This window comes from Oenanthe melanoleuca, chromosome 6, assembly GCF_029582105.1.
Source record: "Oenanthe melanoleuca isolate GR-GAL-2019-014 chromosome 6, OMel1.0, whole genome shotgun sequence".
NCBI classification, from domain to species: Eukaryota; Metazoa; Chordata; class Aves; order Passeriformes; family Muscicapidae; genus Oenanthe; species Oenanthe melanoleuca.
Window position 1 is genome coordinate 19,208,879 of NC_079340.1, and position 21,001 is coordinate 19,229,879.

Sequence of the window (21,001 nt, forward strand, 5' to 3'; positions counted from 1 at the left end):
TCTGGAAATTTAATTTGGGATACTATTTCAGACATTTTTTAGATGACTATGCCAGCCAGCTGTGCCTTCAGAGACTGCCTAATGAATGTTATTGTAAATGCTTTCCTTGCAAGCCTCTCAGCCCATGTAGAAGATGCTGAATGTTTTTTGTGGCACAGCAGCCTGCAGGATTTGCTGCTCAGTCCCTGCAGCTGCGCCGCCTTGGGCGAGATGCGCTCGCTCAAACTGGGTCAGAGGTTGAAAGTTCTTGGCAGCTGCATCTCCCCACTCGCAGCTGCTGGCACGCTCATCTCTCCTTGGATTTAGAGCTGCCCAAGCAGGATGTGATTGAGGCCAACTCCTTTGCTGGACATCTCCTTCCTCTGGGCTTCTTTCCTTCACTGTTTTTTTGAAAAGGGAAAACAGCTCCCCAGAACTGCAAATGTCAAATGCATTTGATGGTTTTAGGAAGTGCGCCTTTCTTCATGAACTGCAGCTAATAAAACTAGCTATTATAAGAAGTATGTTGTCATTAATGATCAGTTTGGTAAATTCTTTTCAGTCTGTACAGAAATCTGCTTTAAATTAGACTGTTGAAATACTTTGATGCAGAAGCATTTAAAGCAGAAACAGACTTGTGGGTTGATATATAACATTTTGGAATGTATTGACTAAAGTCCAAGTTCTGTTTAAAAATGCAAACTCAATTTCAGTTTTTATTCTTATTGTTAAAGGAAAGAGCTTTTAATCTACCATAAAAAAATTCTGAATATCAAGTCATTAAGTTTAGATTATTTTATTAAAGCAGACTTGCATACTTTTTATTGATGTGTTTAAAGCAGTATGGTGGGTTTTTTTCCTAATATGTCTGAATTGAACTTAAAATATGCAATTACACATTGCAAAAAAACCCCCAAGCAAAATATACAAGAAATTCACTTTATCAGCACTTTTAATAATGCTTCTCTCAGTGGCAGCCTTAAATGAAGTGGAAAAAAAGAGCTTCTTTTCTACTTAAATCTGCCACGCCATTAAAAGCTTGCAGTGATTTTAGAAATGACTGCTTATTCAGAAGTGAACCCATCTTTTCCAATAGCTGTCACCCTGTGTACAAAATGGAAGGTTTTAATCATAGACAGTCCATTAAATACTAGTTTTGACTGGGTCACTGTTGTACATCTAACCTCTGAAAATATGTTAGGGTGGCTTTGAAATCTTTTCTAAAAAGAATATTTGTGGGCTAAAAAACTCAAGTATCTTCACTTGCATATTTTTCCAATGTAGTTATCTCCAGTCTGAGATCTAATGGAGAAATTGCAGTCATTGATTCGGCTGAATTCCCGTGGTCTCCCAGGGACGAGGGTTTTCAGAGGCTTCTCTTCAGAGGAACAGATGTGTTTTGAATCAGTTTTTATATGACTCAAACCTTTTGGCTTGCAATATTAACTCTTCCCTCCAATCTTAGTTGTTAGAGTTTAAAAGTGCTCTTAATGCTTATAAAATGTGTAAGTGTGTTTGTAAACAAACTCAAGGACTGACTATCTCAGAGCAGTTCTGAATGCTTTTTTACAGGAGTGGTTCTTAAGCAGATTGTTATTTAGAGGTCATGTTGGCTCACCTTGCACTACTACTGGAGAATAAAGACAAGACTTTTGCCTGTTTGCCAGATACAGGGCAGAAATACATTGGTAATAAACTGCCTTGAAACAAGGACAGGTAACAAGTGGAGCTATTGGGTCTTACAAGGAATCTGTAACACCTGAATAACTATTTGCCCTACCAGAAGCAGTGAGAAGGCTGGGATGGTTAGATGCTCTAGCAGTTCAGGTTCTCAAGAAATGCCCCACATCATTCAATTATCATATGTGTGGTTAGTAAAATATTTGTTCTAGAGGACATTGACAGTCTCCAGTGTTTTAGATTTCTTCGGTGATTGTCTTGTCAGTAAAATGGTAGTGAAACTGGTAGGACCTCAGAGTGACAGATGCTTTTTTTTTGTTTTGCATAAAGGCCATAAAATACAGTTCAGTTCCTACTGTCAGGATATCCCAAGTTGCTTTGACAAGGGAAACTTGTTAAGGAGAACTTCTTACGATATGCGTTCTATGTTAGTGGCACAAATGCATCTTCAGGGGAGCACCTTACTCCCTGAAGAGGGATGGGATCAGTGTTTTTAAAATAACATGGAAGTATTGAATCTGCTGGTGTGAATTCTTCTGATTGCTGTTTTTTAAAAAAACAAAGTCTTTAAGGACAACTACAAAGAGTATTGAAGCAATTGTTCCAAGGCTTAAAAAAGAAAGCTTAGGCATACATGGGTATGCATTTTCATTTCTGTTCTTGAAAGTTGCTGGATTTGGAGGAAACAAATAATATAAATTGAGATAATAAAAATTACAGAACTTATTTTACTTTGATTTGGTGGGACACGGTATTTTATTTTTTGGTCTTCTGGATTCTCTCTTTGTGGGATCCCTCTCCTTCTATTGGGCCTTTGAATTTCTTTAGCCAAGCATGATACATAGGATTTTTTTTTTCTTCTCTCAAAGAACTGAGCATTTACAGGTTAAGCAGACATGCTGCTGAGCTTGAGGTGCTGAGAAAGCAAAATCTTCATCTAGGCAGGCTGTATTGAATTCCAAAAGGATAGGCTCAGGTGGTAAATCTGCTGGCTTTCATGGACATTTATTTAAAGTGTGAGATTGTGGGGGGTTTTTTGTTGGTTTGTTTTAATATAAATCTTATACTTCCAAGGCTGGCATGGTACTTCAGAACTGAAAAGGAAATATAGTATGGTAAGAGAGAAAAAATCCTTTAAAATGGTTTCTATTATTCTGAACACTGCAGATATGTTCTGTTGAATTCATTATAAAAACCTTGTTTTCCTTCTTCCAGGCACTGTAATTCAAGGCTTAAAAACAGTGAACTTTGTTATCTCCTCTACACCACCTCTTTTAGCTTGACTTATTTTTCCATTATAAAACCAACTTTGACTTTTGGTTGGAAATGTGCAGAACAGTGGTTGAACAGGGTCTCCTGTAGCTGGGCTTGCTTTTATACCTGGTTGCCTTGGCTGCTGAGTGGTGCTTAGAATCTTATTTAAAATGGACGTGACTGTTGCTCAAAGCATTACAAATGCATCTCTGTTCTCACCAGCAGAGCTGAGATATAGACCATTTTTGAGCTTTAGAAATACGAATGATAACATGGGGACAATGTTTTGTTTTTCCTTCTAACAGCATGTACCCTCCAAGGCTGTGGTTGTCAGTCTAATATCTGTGAGTGGTGTGTACTAGGGGGACACAGGATGTATCAGGGACTGCCTTTGTCATGCACCTGAGAAGCACCATGGAAAAAATCTCCCTTGGGCAAGGGGACTGATTACTGAAAATATAAAACATCAATTAAACCAGAAAAACAATCCAGTCGATGTCTGTACAGCTCTTGCACAAGTGGGAAGTCTTTGTATATGTGTCTGTTTTGAGGGCTGGAAAAGGAGGAGGAGCAGACTCATCCATGTTTTTTCAAACATACAAGATAAATACACGTAAATTTAAATTTGGACTTGCATGTTGCTATTTTGTAATGATCTTTTCCTTTGTATATTCACTAAGGCTCTGCTTCTGTTTTTCTTATTAGGATGACAGTTCTGGCAGTCTTGCATCAATATCTGCTCTCAGTCTATTAAACACAGGGGTATGAAATTTAATATATACTTTTTTTAGTTGTTTTTGATGCCATGCATGGGACTGTGTAGCACTCATTAAGATGGTACAAACATCACATTTTCACAGTAGCATGAATATTTTATGACACTAACCATCAATTCATTAAAAACCATTAGTAAAATAAACAAGTTTCACATGTGAATCTCACTAACATCTTGAAGTGATAGAGTATTATTGTTTATTGTTTATATTGCATGTTCTTGAAAAACAAGAAATAGGTAATCATAGAGCTTGACAGTAATTTAATTTCTATGTTTGCTGTGCCTCATTGCTTAATGGTGAAAGTTGCTGAAGGCTTAATTTGTAATATTTCTGAACACCTTATTAAATTTGAAAATTGATATACTAGAATCTTCTTTCTGTCACTGAGCCACACTAGCTATTAACAGTGTCTCTTCAGAACTCCTGATGCTTTTAGTCACTATTTCTGGTGTGAAATTGGAAAAGTAGAAAAGTGTAGCTATTGACACTTCTGTTATATTTTACATTATCTGTTTGCTGTGACTGGGATCCTTCTGAAATTGAGAGTGCCCATTACGCTGTAAACTTTTTATGTAATTCTGCACTCTGTGTTAAACATGAATGGCACAAATCAGTTTTTTTTGTTCTGTGGAACTGTGAAACAGAGGAGTCACATAACTGCTGGTTGATTCTGCTGCCTGTGGCTCACATTACATGGCCTGGCCACTCTCAGCATGTGTTTATAGGGCCCAGGGCTGGTGGCTTCTTGTAAACAAAAGAAGATGAAACTTGATGCACCTTATTAAATATTCAGCTGAGGAAAAAAATACAGCAAACAAAGAATTGAAGGTGGATGCTGTTAACTTTGGAAGACTGACCTAGAAACTCTTACGTGTCTGTTTGGTTGTCCTTTTGTACTGTGTGAAGACTAGTATTTTCTTCTCCATCAATACATCTGTTCTTCCTATTTCACCTGCAAATTAGGCAAGAATGTACTGTTCTGCCTGTCCTGACAGCATCTGGAATTCTTATTTTTAGGAAAATGTCTACTTTATGACTCACAGAATTTTTCAGTGACATCTACTCTTGCTATAGACACTTCTTTGTTTATAATCAAATTGTAGCCAGTGCTAGCTCAGCAATTGTAGCATTTATCCAGGAGGCAACATGCATGCTGATGTAGGACTATTCATTAGCAGAAATTCTTCTTATGTGAATAGAATCACTCCTAGGTGATTCTATTAATGCTTCTATTCTTGGATGACCAACCTTGATTCAAATGAAGGCATATAATATTTCTGATTATATGTCTAGTTAGCTGTGCAACATAATGAAAATAATTATATAGATGTTTCACAGACCCATCTGCTCCAGTCACATGTGTGTAGAAGGAAGAGATGTTTAAAACCATTTGCACAATAGATGGCAATCCCCATTCTGTTTCCTCAGCAGAAGTCACAGTTGATTGAATAAAATCTGTTTTAGTATCAGATTTAGCATTGGAGAGGATAAAGCATTTTAAAAGAAACTGTCATACACAGGATGTTAATTGGAGCATTAGTATGCCTTGACATCTTCTGATAATAGAGGCAATCCTTAAGATAGGGAAGTTTATTCAGTGTTGCATTCTTTAGTTGCATAAAGTCTCTACACATCAGATGCCTTTTTCCTCCAGCATACCTACAGCATAATTGGATGTGTGGTGTTTTGTCTGTATAATTGGTACTGTGAGAACTTCCATAGTCCTTGTAACCAAAGGCTTTTTCACTCATTCGCAGGAGTTCAGCTTTTGTTGTTGGATCATAAATAGATCAGACTTAATTCCAGATTCATGTTGAATTTTATGGTTGGTGTTTATTCCTTTACAGCTGTATAGTTTGGGCTCTGCAGATGCAAGTTTGTAACTAACACTGAATCCCTGTGTTCTCACTTAGCTAAATACTTATCCCCAGAAGCAATACTGGAGCATTTTTTTAGTGTTCTTTGCTGTGGTGGTAGGGGGTGGGGTTTTTTGGTTTTGAGTTTCTGGTTTTTGGGTGAGGTTTTTTGTTTTGTTTTAAGAAGATACTATTTGAGATATCTTTATCTTCTTAAGTAATGCGGTTTATAAGCAAAGGATGTTTTCCCAGCCCCAGTTACCTGTCTGTAGGTTAATAGGCTTATCTGTATCTCTGCAGGAATAAATACCAGAAATGCAAGTCCCTCCACATATCAAAGCACTCTTAAGTATATTGTCACAGTGTTTTTCAGGAAAAACATGCTTTAAGCTTATTACTAGGTTAATTATTAGCAGTGGATAACAGGATGCAGTTCCAGACTTAGTAAGAAGATAACTGGTTTTACTTTTTATTAAAGCTGAAATTAGTTTTTCTTTACTTTGGAATTATGCAGTGTTCTGGAATTTTCAATAGATGCCTGATATGTTGCAATAAAGATTTTTTAAAATAACCTTCTCTAAGCTTGTGAAGCCATTCATGTGACCCTTCCAAAATATTTTTATTTACATATACAGGTTTTACATAGTCTTGAATCTTAGCTGTCAACTGTTCTATCTTCTGACACATGCCCTGCATGTTAAGCATTTGACAAGACATTTGACTTTAAATAGAATTTTTACCTTGTTATGGGAGAGTATTAGCTCACATCTTTCAAAGTGAAATTTTATGTAAGCTCAAGCTTTTTAGATTCTGCATGAAATGTATAGTTAAGGCTATTGGATTCTTTACATGTAGTCATACAAAATATTCTAGAAAAAAAGATACTTTATTGAATGGCTGTGGGATCTAATCTTCAAATAAGTTTCCTAGAGCACAGGCTTCTTGAGGAAAAAGCCTCTTCCTTTGGAAAGTTCTGATACTTTGTAATGCATTTCAGTATGGGGAATGTGCAGCCATGGGAGCTTGAATCTGAGGCTGTTTTGGTCTCTGTTCTGCCCTTTTCTAGTAACATTTAGTTTTCTTTCTCTGCCCATGTGATCTCTTTTTACAAAACCCAACTCTTCATGTTGTGTACTTACTTTCAGAAATGGAGTTGTATGATGGGTTCTGCCTTTTGTGAAAATCTCTGTTGAAGAATTTTTGATTTTTTTCTTTCTCTGTTGCCTTGGAAATAGCGTATCAGTTCTTAGCACAGGTGATAGCTGGAAGCACTAGCATTGTTCCCATGTATTGCTTGTATTAGAAAAGGTAAGAGCAGCTTCTTTTCTGATGTATGTCTTGCAGTGCTTTTTAAAATATTTTTGTTCCTTTTTAAAAAAACTTGCATACAAGTTAGATATGTAGAGATGTTGAAAAGGTTGCTGATGTTTGAGCTTCCTCAGCTCTGACCACTAAATGAACTTGATTTGGTGACTCTTGTTACAAGGAAGAGTATGGAAGTAAGTCAGAACTTCTGCCAAGCATAGGAGGGTTGGCATTGCTTTTATACTGCAGCCTGGGTGCTGATCTCTGGGTGTTATCACAGGATACATTCTTAATTTATGAATGTGCTGGAGTGTCATGAGGTATACAGCATGACAGGAGTACTGATATTTCTGGTTTTAAGTAGAATGAAATAATTTTAGGCTTGAGAATATGTGTATTCATTCATGTGGTGAACACTGATTTTTTGTTTTTTCTCATGCTTGTGTAAATTACAACATAACTCTACCAATCCTGTGTCCAGTCATTCAAGATACTTGTTTCAATGTGCTGAATGATGTTGATGTATATTATTCCATTAACTTGGCAGTAAATTTGTATTTACAGTAGTGAAAAAGAAGGGAATTTGAGATTTGAGGTTTTCATCTGGCTCTGTTTAGCCTTTTTCTTAAGGATTGTGTCATATTTCTGTTCTATTAAGTTGCTGTTGTGATAAAAGGATTAGAATTCTTTCTTTCTCAGAATTGTGTGTATTGAAGGCAGTTAAATATTTCTTTCAAAGTAGGTTGCATGTTTTAACCTCAGAGGAAGGAAATTCTATGAAACAGATTTGTAAAGATAAATACTGGTGTATTGTCACTGAGTATAGTGTAGGTGGTTCTGGCTAATGTGGGTGTGATGGTGCTGTTGAAGGCCTCAGGAATGTGAGGTGTACTGGATCTTAAGGGTGGCTGGAATCAAGAGGAAGAAATGGAAAGAGACATTCTTGGTTAGTGGTCTTTGTAGTTATTTTTTTAGTGGTGGGATTTTTAATGTCAACTTTACATATTACTTAAATATACTTGTGCACTAGCTAGACTGGGTGGATTATGCAGATTTCTTTCCTGCCTGATCCTGGGATGCTCAGTTGAAGTATTGAACTAGAATAGATCAAAGCTGATACAAGGAACTGCTTTCTCATTCATCTTTACTTAGCAGTCCTGAAGAGCTGCACTGTTGCTATCAGCAATTTCAACTTGTAGTGTTTGCTTGTTGTTTTATTAAGTAATGTTAAAATATTTAATATGAAATTATTAGTGCATCAAGCAATATCACGCATACTAGTTTGGAGTGAGGCTGAAAGTTGAAATTTAATTTGTGTCAATAATGTTGTTTAGGAATATGAAGCACGGACAGGAAGAATGTATAAACCCCCACCCCCGTCAGCAAGACGTAAAAATATTGAGTTTGAACCACTTTCAACTACTGCTTTGATTCTGGAGGATCGACCAGCGTAAGTATGATTCTGCTGTAAACTGAAGCACTGAATTTTAGGTACATTTCTGATGAGCTAAAATTCACAAGTCTTATGTGAAAGAATCATTAGGTTGTTCTGTCCCACATAATAGCCTAACAAATATTTCCAGAAGAGCCTTTAAGTATATCACAGTCTATATGAGGAATCCTTTCTCACTGTAATGGAGCCACCAGTTATCTACTGGATCTCACAGCTCTCTGTGACCAGCTCTGGGCATCCTCAGAGTCTTCAGGAATTTTCTTGATTGATTTCTTCACTGCTTTCTCAGTGTGCACTTCCTTCTCCCTTATCCTCCTGTCCCCTGTTTTGGAAACTTAAAAACGTATTAGGTAGGCAATACCTAAAAGTGCAGCTGAAAGCAAGGAAACAGCAGATGAAGCTGTAACAAAACCCACATTTAGTACAAATAAGAATAGTAATGAAAAATGGGTAGTAAATTGGTCAGTAGTTTCAGTTATACAGTCTTCAGCAATTGGAAGGAAAGAGAAAGGAGCTGCTAAGGTCATGAGCTTGAGGAAAACAAATGGAGCAACGTTTTCAAATTGCATCATGGAAAAGCTTGTGATAGCACTGTTGAATATTTGCTCTAATTGCTTCCAATTAGGAAATGGAAAATAGAACATATGAGTGTTTCTTTGGATATTTTCTGTAGGAGTATAAAAGCTCATACTGAGCTAGAACAGAAATATCCTAATAGGAATTATGGATTACTATGAGTATTTGTTTTCATAAATGCATTATTTCTTTTACTGTGTGGTAGAAAGTAAGATGCAGTAACTGAATTGCTAATGTTTTTCTTTACTTTCATAGTATTGCAATTCACCAGCTAGGATAAATATGCTTTTACAAATCACACTTGTTTCAAATTGGAGTGCCATCCCAAGCATGTAGTACGTTTCCACAGTCTAACCTTTGAAAATATATTCTGCTCTCAATTTAATTGAAAAGATTAGTAAGTGATTTTTTCCTCCTTGTATGAGAGGAGACAAAACTTTTTATATATTAAAATGGCAAAACTGTTTTCTGTTTATTTTGGACCAAAGTAGACTAGAGATTAGGTAAGAGGCTGAGACCAAACACTGTTTTAATTTGCTTTCAAGTGAGTCTCCTTGGTCAAGAGGAAGTGTGTTTCGCTATTAGGGGTCCATTATGCAGCCAAAAACCAAACCCATTTTTATCTGGTGAACTTTTAGACTGCACCAAACTTCCTTAGCTTTAACTCTGACATCAGTGCTGATTTATCCTTTCTTCCTTAGGGAAATTTATCTTCTTTTGTAGGAGTTTTAAAGGGTTAACTACAATGAATAAAAACCTTTCCCATTTATTGAAAATCTATCATCATAGATTTCATATGAGCATATGATAAAAATACACATGGGCAGAAATGCATTGGAATAAATAACTATATGGTATATCAGCATTTCTCTTTTGTCACTCACTTGAGCATGATTCCAGGTCTTCAACAAATTTAATAACCTTACTTTGGGGGAAGCTCTAGGAGAACTGAAAAACAGGAGCAGCAAACATCTAGAAGTTCTCTACATCTGTTACTAGAACACTGGCAGTATATGGCAACCCCAAAGCTCACCTTAGAGAGAAACCAAATTTAATCCTGTTCTGAAATGGTGCAGAATGTCATTTGTGTGTATTGAATTCAGGAACAACTTGTTTTCAGAAATCTTCCTGCCAAGTCAGTGGAGGAGGCTTTACGTCATCGACAAGAATACGATGAGATGGTGGCAGAAGCAAAGAAACGAGGTATGTCAACTGCCAACAGTCACTGTAATTCCTCTCAACTCTGCTACAAAAATAAAGTAGGCGAGTGGGTACAGTAAAGAACCTCTTGTTTAATATCTGGGTTATTCTCTGGTGCATAGGGGCAGGCAGTTTAAAACAAAACTCAGTAATCAAATTGTTGTTCTGCTACAATGAATGTAGCTAGGTTCAGAATGCAACTTAACCTTTCATTTACTTTGTAACGAACAAGTTAATTTTTTAAAGATACTTGTGTAATGTGGTCACCTAGAAACTTTCTAGGTCTTGGACTCTTTTGTCCGGCTGTGTTGCTGTAGTTGCCACTATGAGCTGAAGTATAATAAAGCTGATTATTAAAGATCTGGTTTCTTAAGAATTTCAGATCAATTTCAGTGTGAAGAGAGATGAAAATTTTGGGGTTATTTTCCAATCTGCTGTACTTGTGTGAACCTTCTTACTCCCACTAGACACAATTAATTTAAAAAAACAGATCTGTAGCATCTGGTACTGTGTCAATCTATGAATAGTTGTTGAAAGGACTTTTGTAGTCTTGTGCCTAATATAAAGGGAATAAGCTATTTTAAGAATCTGTGCTGCATGTTTTACTTGGGCTGTTGTTAGAGATACAAGCTTCTGAACTGATTGATCCTCTTTGGATCCATGGCAGCTTACTTTGAAAGATGCAATAAGAAATCCAAGGCATTTGACCATGCATTTCACTCTGCTCTTGTGGTGTGTATCTTGTAAGTTGTGATCTGTGGTCTGTGTACTTGAGTAACAGCATCTTTGGAGGTTCAGCCATGTGTGGTGTTTTCATGTGTGTGCCCTGGTTTATTAACTGTTGTTACACACACAAAGCTTCAGTAAAAACTTGAAGCTGGTCAGCCATATCTGTTTATCAGGGAGGGCATGTTTACTCTCTTGATGTGTCCAATGCATGCTTAAATAGAAAATGTCTTGCAATTTCACAGTGGTTCTAAGTGGTGTAAGGAGAGCACTGCTCTGTCCTTCATTTAGCCTTTTTAACAAGAGGAATCTACAAATGATTTTTTTTTTTTTTTTAAAGAAGGCAGGACATTGTTCTCTTGTTCAGCATTGTGGCTTTGTCTTAGGTCTTTAGGTCCTGTTTCCAGAAAAGAAAATACAGACTCCTTTTAGATGGAAGCTTCATTAACATTTGAATAGTTTTGAAATTGATGTAGAATTGCACTTTTAAATAATAAAATTATCCATAAATATTGCTGCTTAGCTTAATAAATAAATTAAGCTCAGATAGAATATGGTATGAAAATCATAAGAGGAGAAACAGCGCTGATGATGTGCTTGCATATAAGTTATCCTGTGTACTGCAGAAGAGAACTGAGTTTTCTAGCCTGATTTTTGCTTGTCTGAATCACTGTATTTGAACAACTTAGCTTAAATTTAAAAATGTCCAGAGAAATACACTTGCAATCGACAGAAATAGTACATGCAACTGTAATTTGCCCTAGGTCTTTTAGACATCTAAATACTTGGGTAGCAGCTGAATAATTTACCTAATAATTTGTATACACTAATACAGAATTATTAACATGTTATGCCTAACAGAAATTAAAGAAGCACATAAAAGGAAAAAAATAATGAGAGAGCGTTTCAAGCAAGAAGAGAATATCGCTAGTGCTATGGTGATTTGGGTCAATGAAATACTACCTAACTGGGAAGGCATGTAAGTAAAGTTCTGCTGTGTAAATGAGGCAAGCGTGGCTTGTTTCTCCTCTGGAAACCGAGGACCCACATACCTTATTTTCCTTTTCTGTGTTGTCAAGAAGTCAGTTTTTGTTGCCGTGATGTAATGTGAGGTCATTACAGAGCAACATGAAATGTGCCTTCTGGGAGCTGAATGTTTTGGGGTTTTTAACATCAATAGAGATCTTTGAATATTGATTTGGTAAACAGTATGTTATTTTGCTTGCAAATTGCTCAGTGATTTTAGAAAACAAGATGTGCAATATGTGCCTTTTTTTCCCTTCTCCCTGCTTCTGTATATTAGGCGTGCTACCCGAAGAGTTCGAGAGCTGTGGTGGCAGGGATTGCCCCCAAGTGTACGTGGGAAGGTTTGGAGTCTGGCTGTGGGAAATGAATTAAACATCACTCCTGGTATGTTCCTAACAGATCACATGTTAATGCTAAGTTAAGTTGGTTATTTTCAAAGAAAAATGTAAACTTTCGTTAAAGAGAAAATAAATCAAGATATATTTCTTTCTGAAGAAATGTATTTTGGAAGGTTAGGAGCAATTGTGTTTACAATTAGGCATCATAGCCTCATAAATTATGGAAACAAGGTCCAAAACCTACTTGCAAAAACATTTAGTATTTTAAGAATTAAGGTTGTGAGCCACCCCCCAGAAAATAATTATGTTTAAAATTGAGAATTTGTAGATTTTCTTTCTTAAGGGGGTGAAAAGGTAATTGCTTTATTTTAAAACTAATGATGGATGAGTTGTAAGCATTCTATTCACAAAAATACAAATCTGAATTATTTAAAGTGTGATTTCCCTGACATAATTTGCATATTTACCACAGAATAAAGCACAATACAGTGCACACTGTAAAACTGTGTATAATGTGTATATCTAATAACCATCTCATATTCTCCTCTTGCCTCCAGTGATGAAACCAAGTAACCAAAGCTAAGAATGCTTAGCATGCTTTCATCTTGGATGGGTGCTTTTCTTACTACTACCTTGTTGGTTATTGGTTTTGTTTTTGTTTCGCTTTCTTGCAGAACTTTATGAAATCTTCTTGTCGAGAGCTAAGGAACGATGGAAAAGCTTCAGTGAGACAAGTTCTGAGAATGACATAGAAGGTGAGATCTCCTGAGTGCTCAAAAACCTCCTATTCACTTTTATAAACACATGAAGTCTCATAAGTTCCTCTGCAGTTTCAGCATCAAGAATACTTGTTAAAAGTTCTCAAAATCATTCCCTACTTAAATGTTTGCTGTCTTGTAAGAAGTCAGCAAGCGAGGGGCTTGGCCGTACTTACTGTGTCAATAAAAGATTAAAATATTGCATGTGCTATTTTCAAATTAATATTTCTTCTGAAATATCAAGACTTGGCTCTCATGAAACTATTAGATGAAATACAAAAAGAAGAAATAGAAAACTAAATTACAATACATGCTTTTGCTTAGCTCTTCTTAAATGGATTTTCCTTAATTGGTATCCCTTCTATCATTTTGGGAAAGAAAAAAGAATATCCTCTATTTTTTGGTTCTGAAACTGAGAGGTGAAAAATATGAAACATGACACATTTCAGATCCCACTTGTATTTCCTTGCCTGCCCATATGGCCTTTCCTCCCAAATTTATTAAGTGAGGATGTTAGCACTCTTTTGTAGGATGCAGTTTTTTCACTGGCATATTGCTGTCCCTTGTGGATGTTCTTTCTGTTAAAAATAGTATCAGTGATGTTTTTAATGTTGGATGTGTCCTTGTTATAAAGGTTAACTCTTTGTGTTGTTGACTGGTAATTTTTAAAATGTTGTCCTGTGATAGTGTCTTTTCCATTACTTTAGTTGTTTGCACTTGCCATACCCAGTCCTGACTAATTGCCTACTTTGACTCTAAATTATTTGGATCTTCCTTAGGGATAGCCCTGTGACTTATCTGAAGATTGTCTTGAGACAATTTATAAAATATTCTGTGTGTACGTGACTGTAAATATGCTTATCCTTGGAAAACATGTTTGCAGTGCTCCTTGGTCTGTGGAGTGGTGGTTTGCTTGTTTTGTTGTGGGAGTGTGGGCTCTCTCTGGAGGAAAGCTTAGATAATCTGTTTTTCTAAGAGGTAATTCCCTCAGTGGGATTGAAGGGAGAAGGAGCTGTTTCAATTGTGCCAGATGTCTTGGGAAATGTAGTAATAAGGGAAAACTTGAGTGATGGAATTTCCATCACTGAAAAGCAAGCAAGCTGACAGTGCTTTTTACTAATCTGTGGTAGCAAAGTCTGGAAGACCAACTATCATATTTTTGGAAGACTGGAATGAAATGCTGCTTTCCAAGCTTCAGCAGAGCAGGTTCTGTTTAGCCTGCTTTTCAAATTGCCATCTTCTGCTTTCCAGTTGGAAATCTTGTCTGATTTAAGCCCTCCAAAAGAGCCTTTTCCCCAAGTACTACCTGTCTTTATTTCCCACATTATCACTTTTTATCAGTTTTTATCATGTCCCTGTGGAGAGGATTGAACAGAGATAATTCAAAGTCTAGCAGAATTTCTTCTGGAGGTTCTTAGTTGAATGCTGCCTTCCTTGTCTTTATGTGCCTACAGGAGCTTTGTTCTGAAGTTTGTAGAATTTATCAGCTTTAATAAGTGTTGGTTTTGCTTGCAGATGCAGGTGCATCTGTTGCTGATCGTGAGGCCAGTCTGGAGCTAATTAAGTTGGATATATCACGCACATTTCCATCCCTGTATATTTTCCAGAAGGTGAGATGCCTTTGACTTTAGTTTGGACAGCTTTAAAATTCTGAATAGTTAAACAAGAATTACAACTGGCCAAATATGGAATAGTTTTTAGAAGTTGTTTGAACTTCTAAAATATATTTAAATGAGAATAAAGTAGAGACACTTAGTAATGCACTATGAGGTTCTTTTCTCCTTGAAAAATTGCATGAGATTCCTATTAATGATTATTGAACTACAGGGAGAAATGAGAGTGCTCTCACTGCTACAGAAATCTTGATGCATTCTGGTGCATCAGGCTTTATGATTTTTATAGAGCTATAAAATGTGCACCTACATGCATATAAAATAACATGCAATATCGTAATACAGTAACTTGTGCTACTACGAATTTAAAATGTCCATTGTCTCTGAAAAGGAAAGACCAACCTTGGATCTGTATCAGATATCCTTATTTTCTATTATGTATTGATTTCTGCTGAATTATTTTGTAGGATTATTGTTACCTTAAACATCTCAGAAGCATTTGTGGTAATGCTTGGAGTAAAGAAATGGTACTATTCTAGATATTAATAAACCAACAATTCACTGACTCTTGCATCTTAAAATATCAGTTTGCTCCTTTCCTATATTTTTTTGAAATTTTTTTTTTCTCTTTCTACCCTCTCTTCTTATTAGGGTGGTCCTTATCATGATCTCCTGCATAGTGTTTTAGGAGCATATACATGTTACAGACCAGATGTGGGATATGTAAGTATTTGCTGTGAAATGTTTATAGCATGACAAATAAGCTTAAGATGTCATGTATTAAAGTATATTAAATAAATAAGTATTCCAAACTGTATGCTACTAGCACTTAAAAAAAAAAAATTAAACTTTGGCAGTTACTTCATGGCAGTCACAATGATGTTCTTAGAGACAATTAAATAGTTGAAAATGTACTGAATGTCAGTGTTGAGTATCTGGATTGCATTGAAGATTTTAAATGGGTGTGTTCACAAGACATTATAGTTCTGATAGAGTGGCTACAGGAAAAAAACCTCTAAGATGTTAGCGGACTTGCAGTTAGCACCTCACTTGTTCTATCTTACTGTTGCTTCCCCTGTTGCCATTTCCATAGTGATGCTCCCTGCTTCACTACTGCACACCCTAAAACCACAAACTCCTTCTTAGTGTCTTGCTGACACAGAATAATCACTCTCTGTGAGTTCAGTGAAGATAGTTTTCAGCAAACATTACTGTGTTTAAATGCAAGCAAAAAAAAAACTCTATTAAAAAAACTGTCAAAAACCCCTGAACAAATCAACTAAATCTAACATCTTTCTGAATGGTCTTAGCTTAAAGAATCATTTAAATAATGAACAGTAATGAAGAGAAGGGATTTTTTCTTCTTGGTTCCTGGGGTATCTAAAAACATCTTCCACAAGCTCTAATACTTCGGGGCTCAAACACACTTGAAAAGTTTTAAGTCTCATGCAACAAAGCATTATTTAGTACAGGGTGTGTCTTCCTCTCTAAATCAGATATGCTTGGGACTCTGCATAAATAACTAGTTGGTTTTTCAAGTTCAAATGTTTTTAGGCCTGAATTCTGTCATCTGTGACCTCATTTTTGGAGACTCTCCCATGTTTTTTAAGTGAGATTACAAACTCTGCAGGTTCTGAGACTGCTTATTCCCAGGGTGGAGTTTCAAAAGCAAATAAGTAATTTTTCATGGATAAGTTTTCTCTTTTCCATTAGAAATGCAGCTAGCCTTGATATTTCTTAGCACATTTTTTTCATGTTCATATGGCAGTAAATGTAATGTAATCTTATTTCCACACCTATTTATCCCCCCAAAATGGAAAGCTGATAGACTGTTTCTGATGCATATTAATACTCTTTTCCCTAGTTGTTTAAAATACTGAGTGCGTAGGGTTTTTTTTAATGAGAATAGGCAGCATGAACGTTTAGAGACAGTGGAATAAAGATGATTGCAATTGGAATTGGCAAAATTATTGTTAGCATGATGGGTATTCAGGTCATCACTTAATTACAAGAATCTTGCTCTTCACTTTTATTGCAGGCTAAAGTGGTTTTGGGAGAGTAACGCTGGAAAAATGTAAACTTGCATTGCAGCTAACCACCTAGAAGTAATTTTATATATATGAAAAAATATGGTTTGGCAAGTGGAAAGATATGCATTGACTTTTCTGAAACAGAATTTTGTCTCGGTTCCAGTGTATCTGTCTGGGTCTAAACTGTCCCATATGTGAGGTCTTTCTCTGTGACTGCTTTTCCCATAGTTTAACAATGAACTTGAGGCCAGGTTTTGTTTCTCGTGAGCTCTGCATTCACCCTGTGGTTTTAACTTTCTTATATTTTGAGTCCTGAGGGCTTGTGATCATGAGACCTCCCAGAGTGCCTAAACAGCTGAAATCAAATTGATTGCATGCATAAAAATAATTTATCTACGTTGTTTCTATTCATCTGGAAATGTTATGCAATGGTACTTGATAAATTGCAAACTGTAAATGTTTCCATTTCCAAAGATGTAAGATGTACTGAACCTACTCACCTATATTTGCCCGATGCTTTTCCCACTTGAAGGTACAAGGGATGTCCTTCATTGCTGCTGTGCTCATTCTCAATCTGGAAGAGGCAGATGCTTTCATTGCCTTTGCTAACCTTCTAAACAAGCCATGCCAGCTGGCCTTTTTCCGTGTGGATCACAGCATGGTACGCACAGAGTTTTCTGGTTTTGGACCGCAATGTTCTTTTGACTTGAAGCATAGTTGTTTTATTGATGACTTCCTTTTGTTCTGTTGAATAATGGAGAACTTTAACCTGTGATTACAAAACTGAGAATACCAGGTACTAATCCATAAAACTCATTCTCATGTTTTGATTTCTGCTTTAGAAACATTTAATCGTTTTACCTATCCTAAGGAATCACATTGTGCTGTGTTGACATCCTCAGTTCTTGGTGGGGTTTGTGTTGGTTTACAGCCATTCTTTTGATGATTGCTTATGATGTGCTTTACTATCCCTACAGATGCTGAAATACTTTGCAGCCTTTGAAGTATTTTTCGAAGAAAATCTTCCTAAGTTGTTTCTTCATTTCAAGTCATACAGTCTTACTCCAGACATATATTTGATAGACTGGTGAGTTCATACAACATAGAAAACCTAACCTTAGAACTGTTGGAACATTTTCTGTTTTGCTATAGGTCTTTCAGCACTGGAAATAAAGCATAAAAAAGGCATTCAGTACATCTTGTGAAATCTGATGAACTGTTTTGTGTAACTGCAGTTCCTCTGGCAGGCTTCAAGCTTTATTAAAAGGCTTGTATTCAGTTCAAAAATGAGACAAACAGGAGTTCTGTGTGTTCATTTTCTTGTTGCTGCAGTTGTGTGACATACATAGGGGAGAGGAGAGGAGGTACTGTAGTAGTATGGTGTACTGTGATTGTGAATGACTTGATGGAATGAGCATAGTCAGCTACTGAAGGAAGTATGACTATAGGAATAGAGACTTTAAAGCAGTGGGAGGATGAAATTTAGGACCTGATTTGAAAAGGGTTAAACTTGAAAATACAGTGAACAATTTGAAATAACGAATGTTCAAAAGCAGAGAGTAGCAAGCTGTGTGTGTCTGTAATGGAAGGTAGTAGTGCAGGCACCCTTGAAGTGTGGTAGTGCTGTCAAATACAGAAATATCTGTGTGCATAAGGATGAGCTCCATCTAAATTTTTTTTATTTTAATGTGAACAAATTCGAAAATGTATCACAGAAATGTAGCTATTGATTTATCATTAGTATGTTAGTGGGATGTAGCACTCTATTGAGATGTGTCTTTAGATTTAGTTTAGGAAACAAATGATGAACAGAGCTGTATGGCTTAAATGGAAAGGTTAAGATCACAGTTGTGATCTTTGTGGCTGAAGTTCTTATGTGTGTATTATACTCTGTTCGAGTATGAAGAGATATGTCATGTCTTTAACCAGAGCTTTCTAAAGGAGATGGCATTCAAATGGAGGATTTTCTGTGGCATCAAAGAGATGGCTTTCAGAGTACAAGTTCTGGCTTTAAGAACTGGAGACTTGTGGATCATTGAAATAGGGGAAAAAATAAGAGTGTATAACATAACTTGTCATCTGCTTTCTCTGAACTAATGTAACTGAGATTTAAAGAAAGTTATCTTCTCATTTTTCTGAAATAAGTTATAACTCTTCTTTTTTGTTTGTTTTTGACTCATTGTAGGATTTTTACACTCTACAGCAAGTCATTACCACTTGATCTGGCCTGTCGTGTCTGGGATGTTTTCTGTAGAGATGGAGAAGAATTTTTGTTTAGGACAGGATTAGGAATCCTTCGGTTATATGAAGATATTCTTCTACAGATGGACTTTATTCATATAGCACAGTTTCTAACAAAACTTCCAGAAGATATTACATCAGAAAAGCTTTTTAGTTGTATTGCAGCTATTCAGATGCAGAATAGTAATAAAAAATGGGCACAGGTGAGTTTCTTGGAGATGTATATCAAATCTGACATGTCAGCACATGAATATATGGGGCACTTCTCTGCTTGTCTCTGCTAAGCTGTTTGTCTGACACCTGAGCAATGGGCACTTCCTTTCTAGTGTCTCATTCTAGAAATTGATCTCCATGCTAATATTGTGGTGGTTAATATTGCTATTATTACAACACTGGTAGTCTTCATATTCACTAAATAATTTACTTTTCCAGGTGTTTGCCTCACTGATGAAGGACAACAAAGAAGGGGACAAGAACCATAGCCCAGCACCGAAAAGCTAATGTTGAGGTCTACTGGAAACGTGGAAAACCACTTGATGACAAAGAAGTCTTCACATCACTTCTATGTGGAAAAAGCACTATAGAAAATGTGAAAATGAGATGGAAAAAAGACACAGCTCTCAGTGGAGTAACGAACTGATGAAATCTTCACCCTTTTGCCAGTATTAGTTTTTGCCATGGGAAGATCTGATTTCACACAGAATACTAAAATCTATGAAACTGAGAAGCGGGGAGTTCATACTTAATACTTTAAAAGAATCAGCTCAATGCAATAAACATTTGTAATAACTTCTGTTGGTACTTTAAACAAATTTTTGAGGCATAACTGTTTTTACAAATACCACAAAGGCACTTTTTGGAGGGGATGAGGGAAATGCTAAATCTTAAGGCCCCAAAACTGCTATCCAAACCAAATGCTTTGGTACAAACGTTACCTCCAAAATTAACAATTTGCAAGTATTGAGGACCAAATAAGGTGGTTTGGTATGTTTATGTGTAATGTGATTAAGATTTGGGAAGGGGTATTGTCTTATTTACTGGTTTGATTTTTGTTTTTTTAAGTTGCAGCTTCATTCTTCAGTATGGGCAAATGTAATTAACTCAGGAACTGTAGACATATTGTGCCCAAACCTAGAGCAAAAATAATCTGAATTTTAAACAGAGGTAAGAACAGGGCTGCTATTTTCACTGTACAGCTTTCAAAGCAAGTGGTGTTTAAGCATTTATTTTGGTGTATTGGTTGTGGAGTAAATGGAGTGGGTATTCTGTGAAAGGGTTTTGCCACCAGAAGTTCTATATTGCTGAGCCATTTCCAACTAAAAATACTTGTATGTGATGGTGAACACTAGAAAATGACAAGGCTATTGAAAGGCTTTTGTGTTCTCAAAGCAGCCACTTTTAACACTTGGAAATAATGCAAACACAGAATTGTTTTTGAAACTGTCTTTTTATTAGTGTGCAATACTGAAATCCAAAAATCATCTGGCTTAGTGATACTTAATTCTTTAACATCTTTTAACTGTGAGACAAGGTCATACTGTACGTGTCACAGCAAATATTTTCAAACATTTCCTGTTCTTGAAGATGTTGTACAACAACCTGTGGTTGTAGGGGACAGAAATTTAAAATGGATAGCACTGCAGGTGAGGAACACTTGCACTCTCTTGATCCGTTTTTGCTAATATTTAATGTAAATAAATTCCTTACATGTGGGTTTTTGTAACTGTTCCCTCTGGAAATCAAGTAAAAATTACCATTATGTATTTTTAAGTGCAGGAGGCTTCCGGTTGTCTGGTGTTTTAAAAGCAGAGTCTGCATAATCGGGGTAAAAATTTAGTGTGGTGTAACTTGCGTTGCTATCTGGTTTAAAAACTACATATATGCTACTCATAACATTACAATTTGAAATGTAAATGTCAGATTTTTCTTAACTTATGTATTCACTACTTTAATTGGATCCAATTTGTCTTATATTTTTGTGTTATCTTGTACAGTTTTCTTACTTTTCAACTATAAATCTGTATATAACTGTAAATAGAAGGATCAAGCCTTCCTTTAAGACCACTAGTACCGATTCCTGTGTAAATAAAACTGACAGCAGCCGCGGCCTGTGCTTCTTTCGCGTTGCTGCGGCCTGCGCGGGCCGCTCGCTCCGTGTGGGCGGGGCGGGGCGGCGCTGGCTCGGCGGGC

At 36.4% G+C, this 21,001-nt stretch overlaps 1 protein-coding gene across 2 annotated transcripts in view; it reads left to right on the forward strand.

The window, feature by feature from the left end:
* The window catches only part of TBC1D12 (TBC1 domain family member 12), a 40,622-nt gene extending 19,705 nt beyond the window's left edge, over nucleotides 1-20,917 (forward strand). Inside the window, exons 3-14 of one of the 2 annotated variants that reach the window (XM_056495072.1) lie at nucleotides 3,619-3,675; nucleotides 8,185-8,300; nucleotides 10,000-10,082; nucleotides 11,667-11,784; nucleotides 12,109-12,215; nucleotides 12,844-12,924; nucleotides 14,443-14,537; nucleotides 15,192-15,263; nucleotides 17,103-17,231; nucleotides 17,548-17,657; nucleotides 18,756-19,014; nucleotides 19,244-20,917. In XM_056495072.1, the coding sequence (XP_056351047.1) occupies nucleotides 3,619-3,675; nucleotides 8,185-8,300; nucleotides 10,000-10,082; nucleotides 11,667-11,784; nucleotides 12,109-12,215; nucleotides 12,844-12,924; nucleotides 14,443-14,537; nucleotides 15,192-15,263; nucleotides 17,103-17,231; nucleotides 17,548-17,657; nucleotides 18,756-19,014; nucleotides 19,244-19,312 (1,296 nt within the window). In that variant the 3' untranslated portion in view covers nucleotides 19,313-20,917. The remainder of the gene's footprint in view (nucleotides 1-3,618; nucleotides 3,676-8,184; nucleotides 8,301-9,999; nucleotides 10,083-11,666; nucleotides 11,785-12,108; nucleotides 12,216-12,843; nucleotides 12,925-14,442; nucleotides 14,538-15,191; nucleotides 15,264-17,102; nucleotides 17,232-17,547; nucleotides 17,658-18,755; nucleotides 19,015-19,243) is intronic. The other variant, XM_056495073.1, reaches the window with a different exon arrangement.
* Nucleotides 20,918-21,001: the final 84 nt, after the last annotated feature.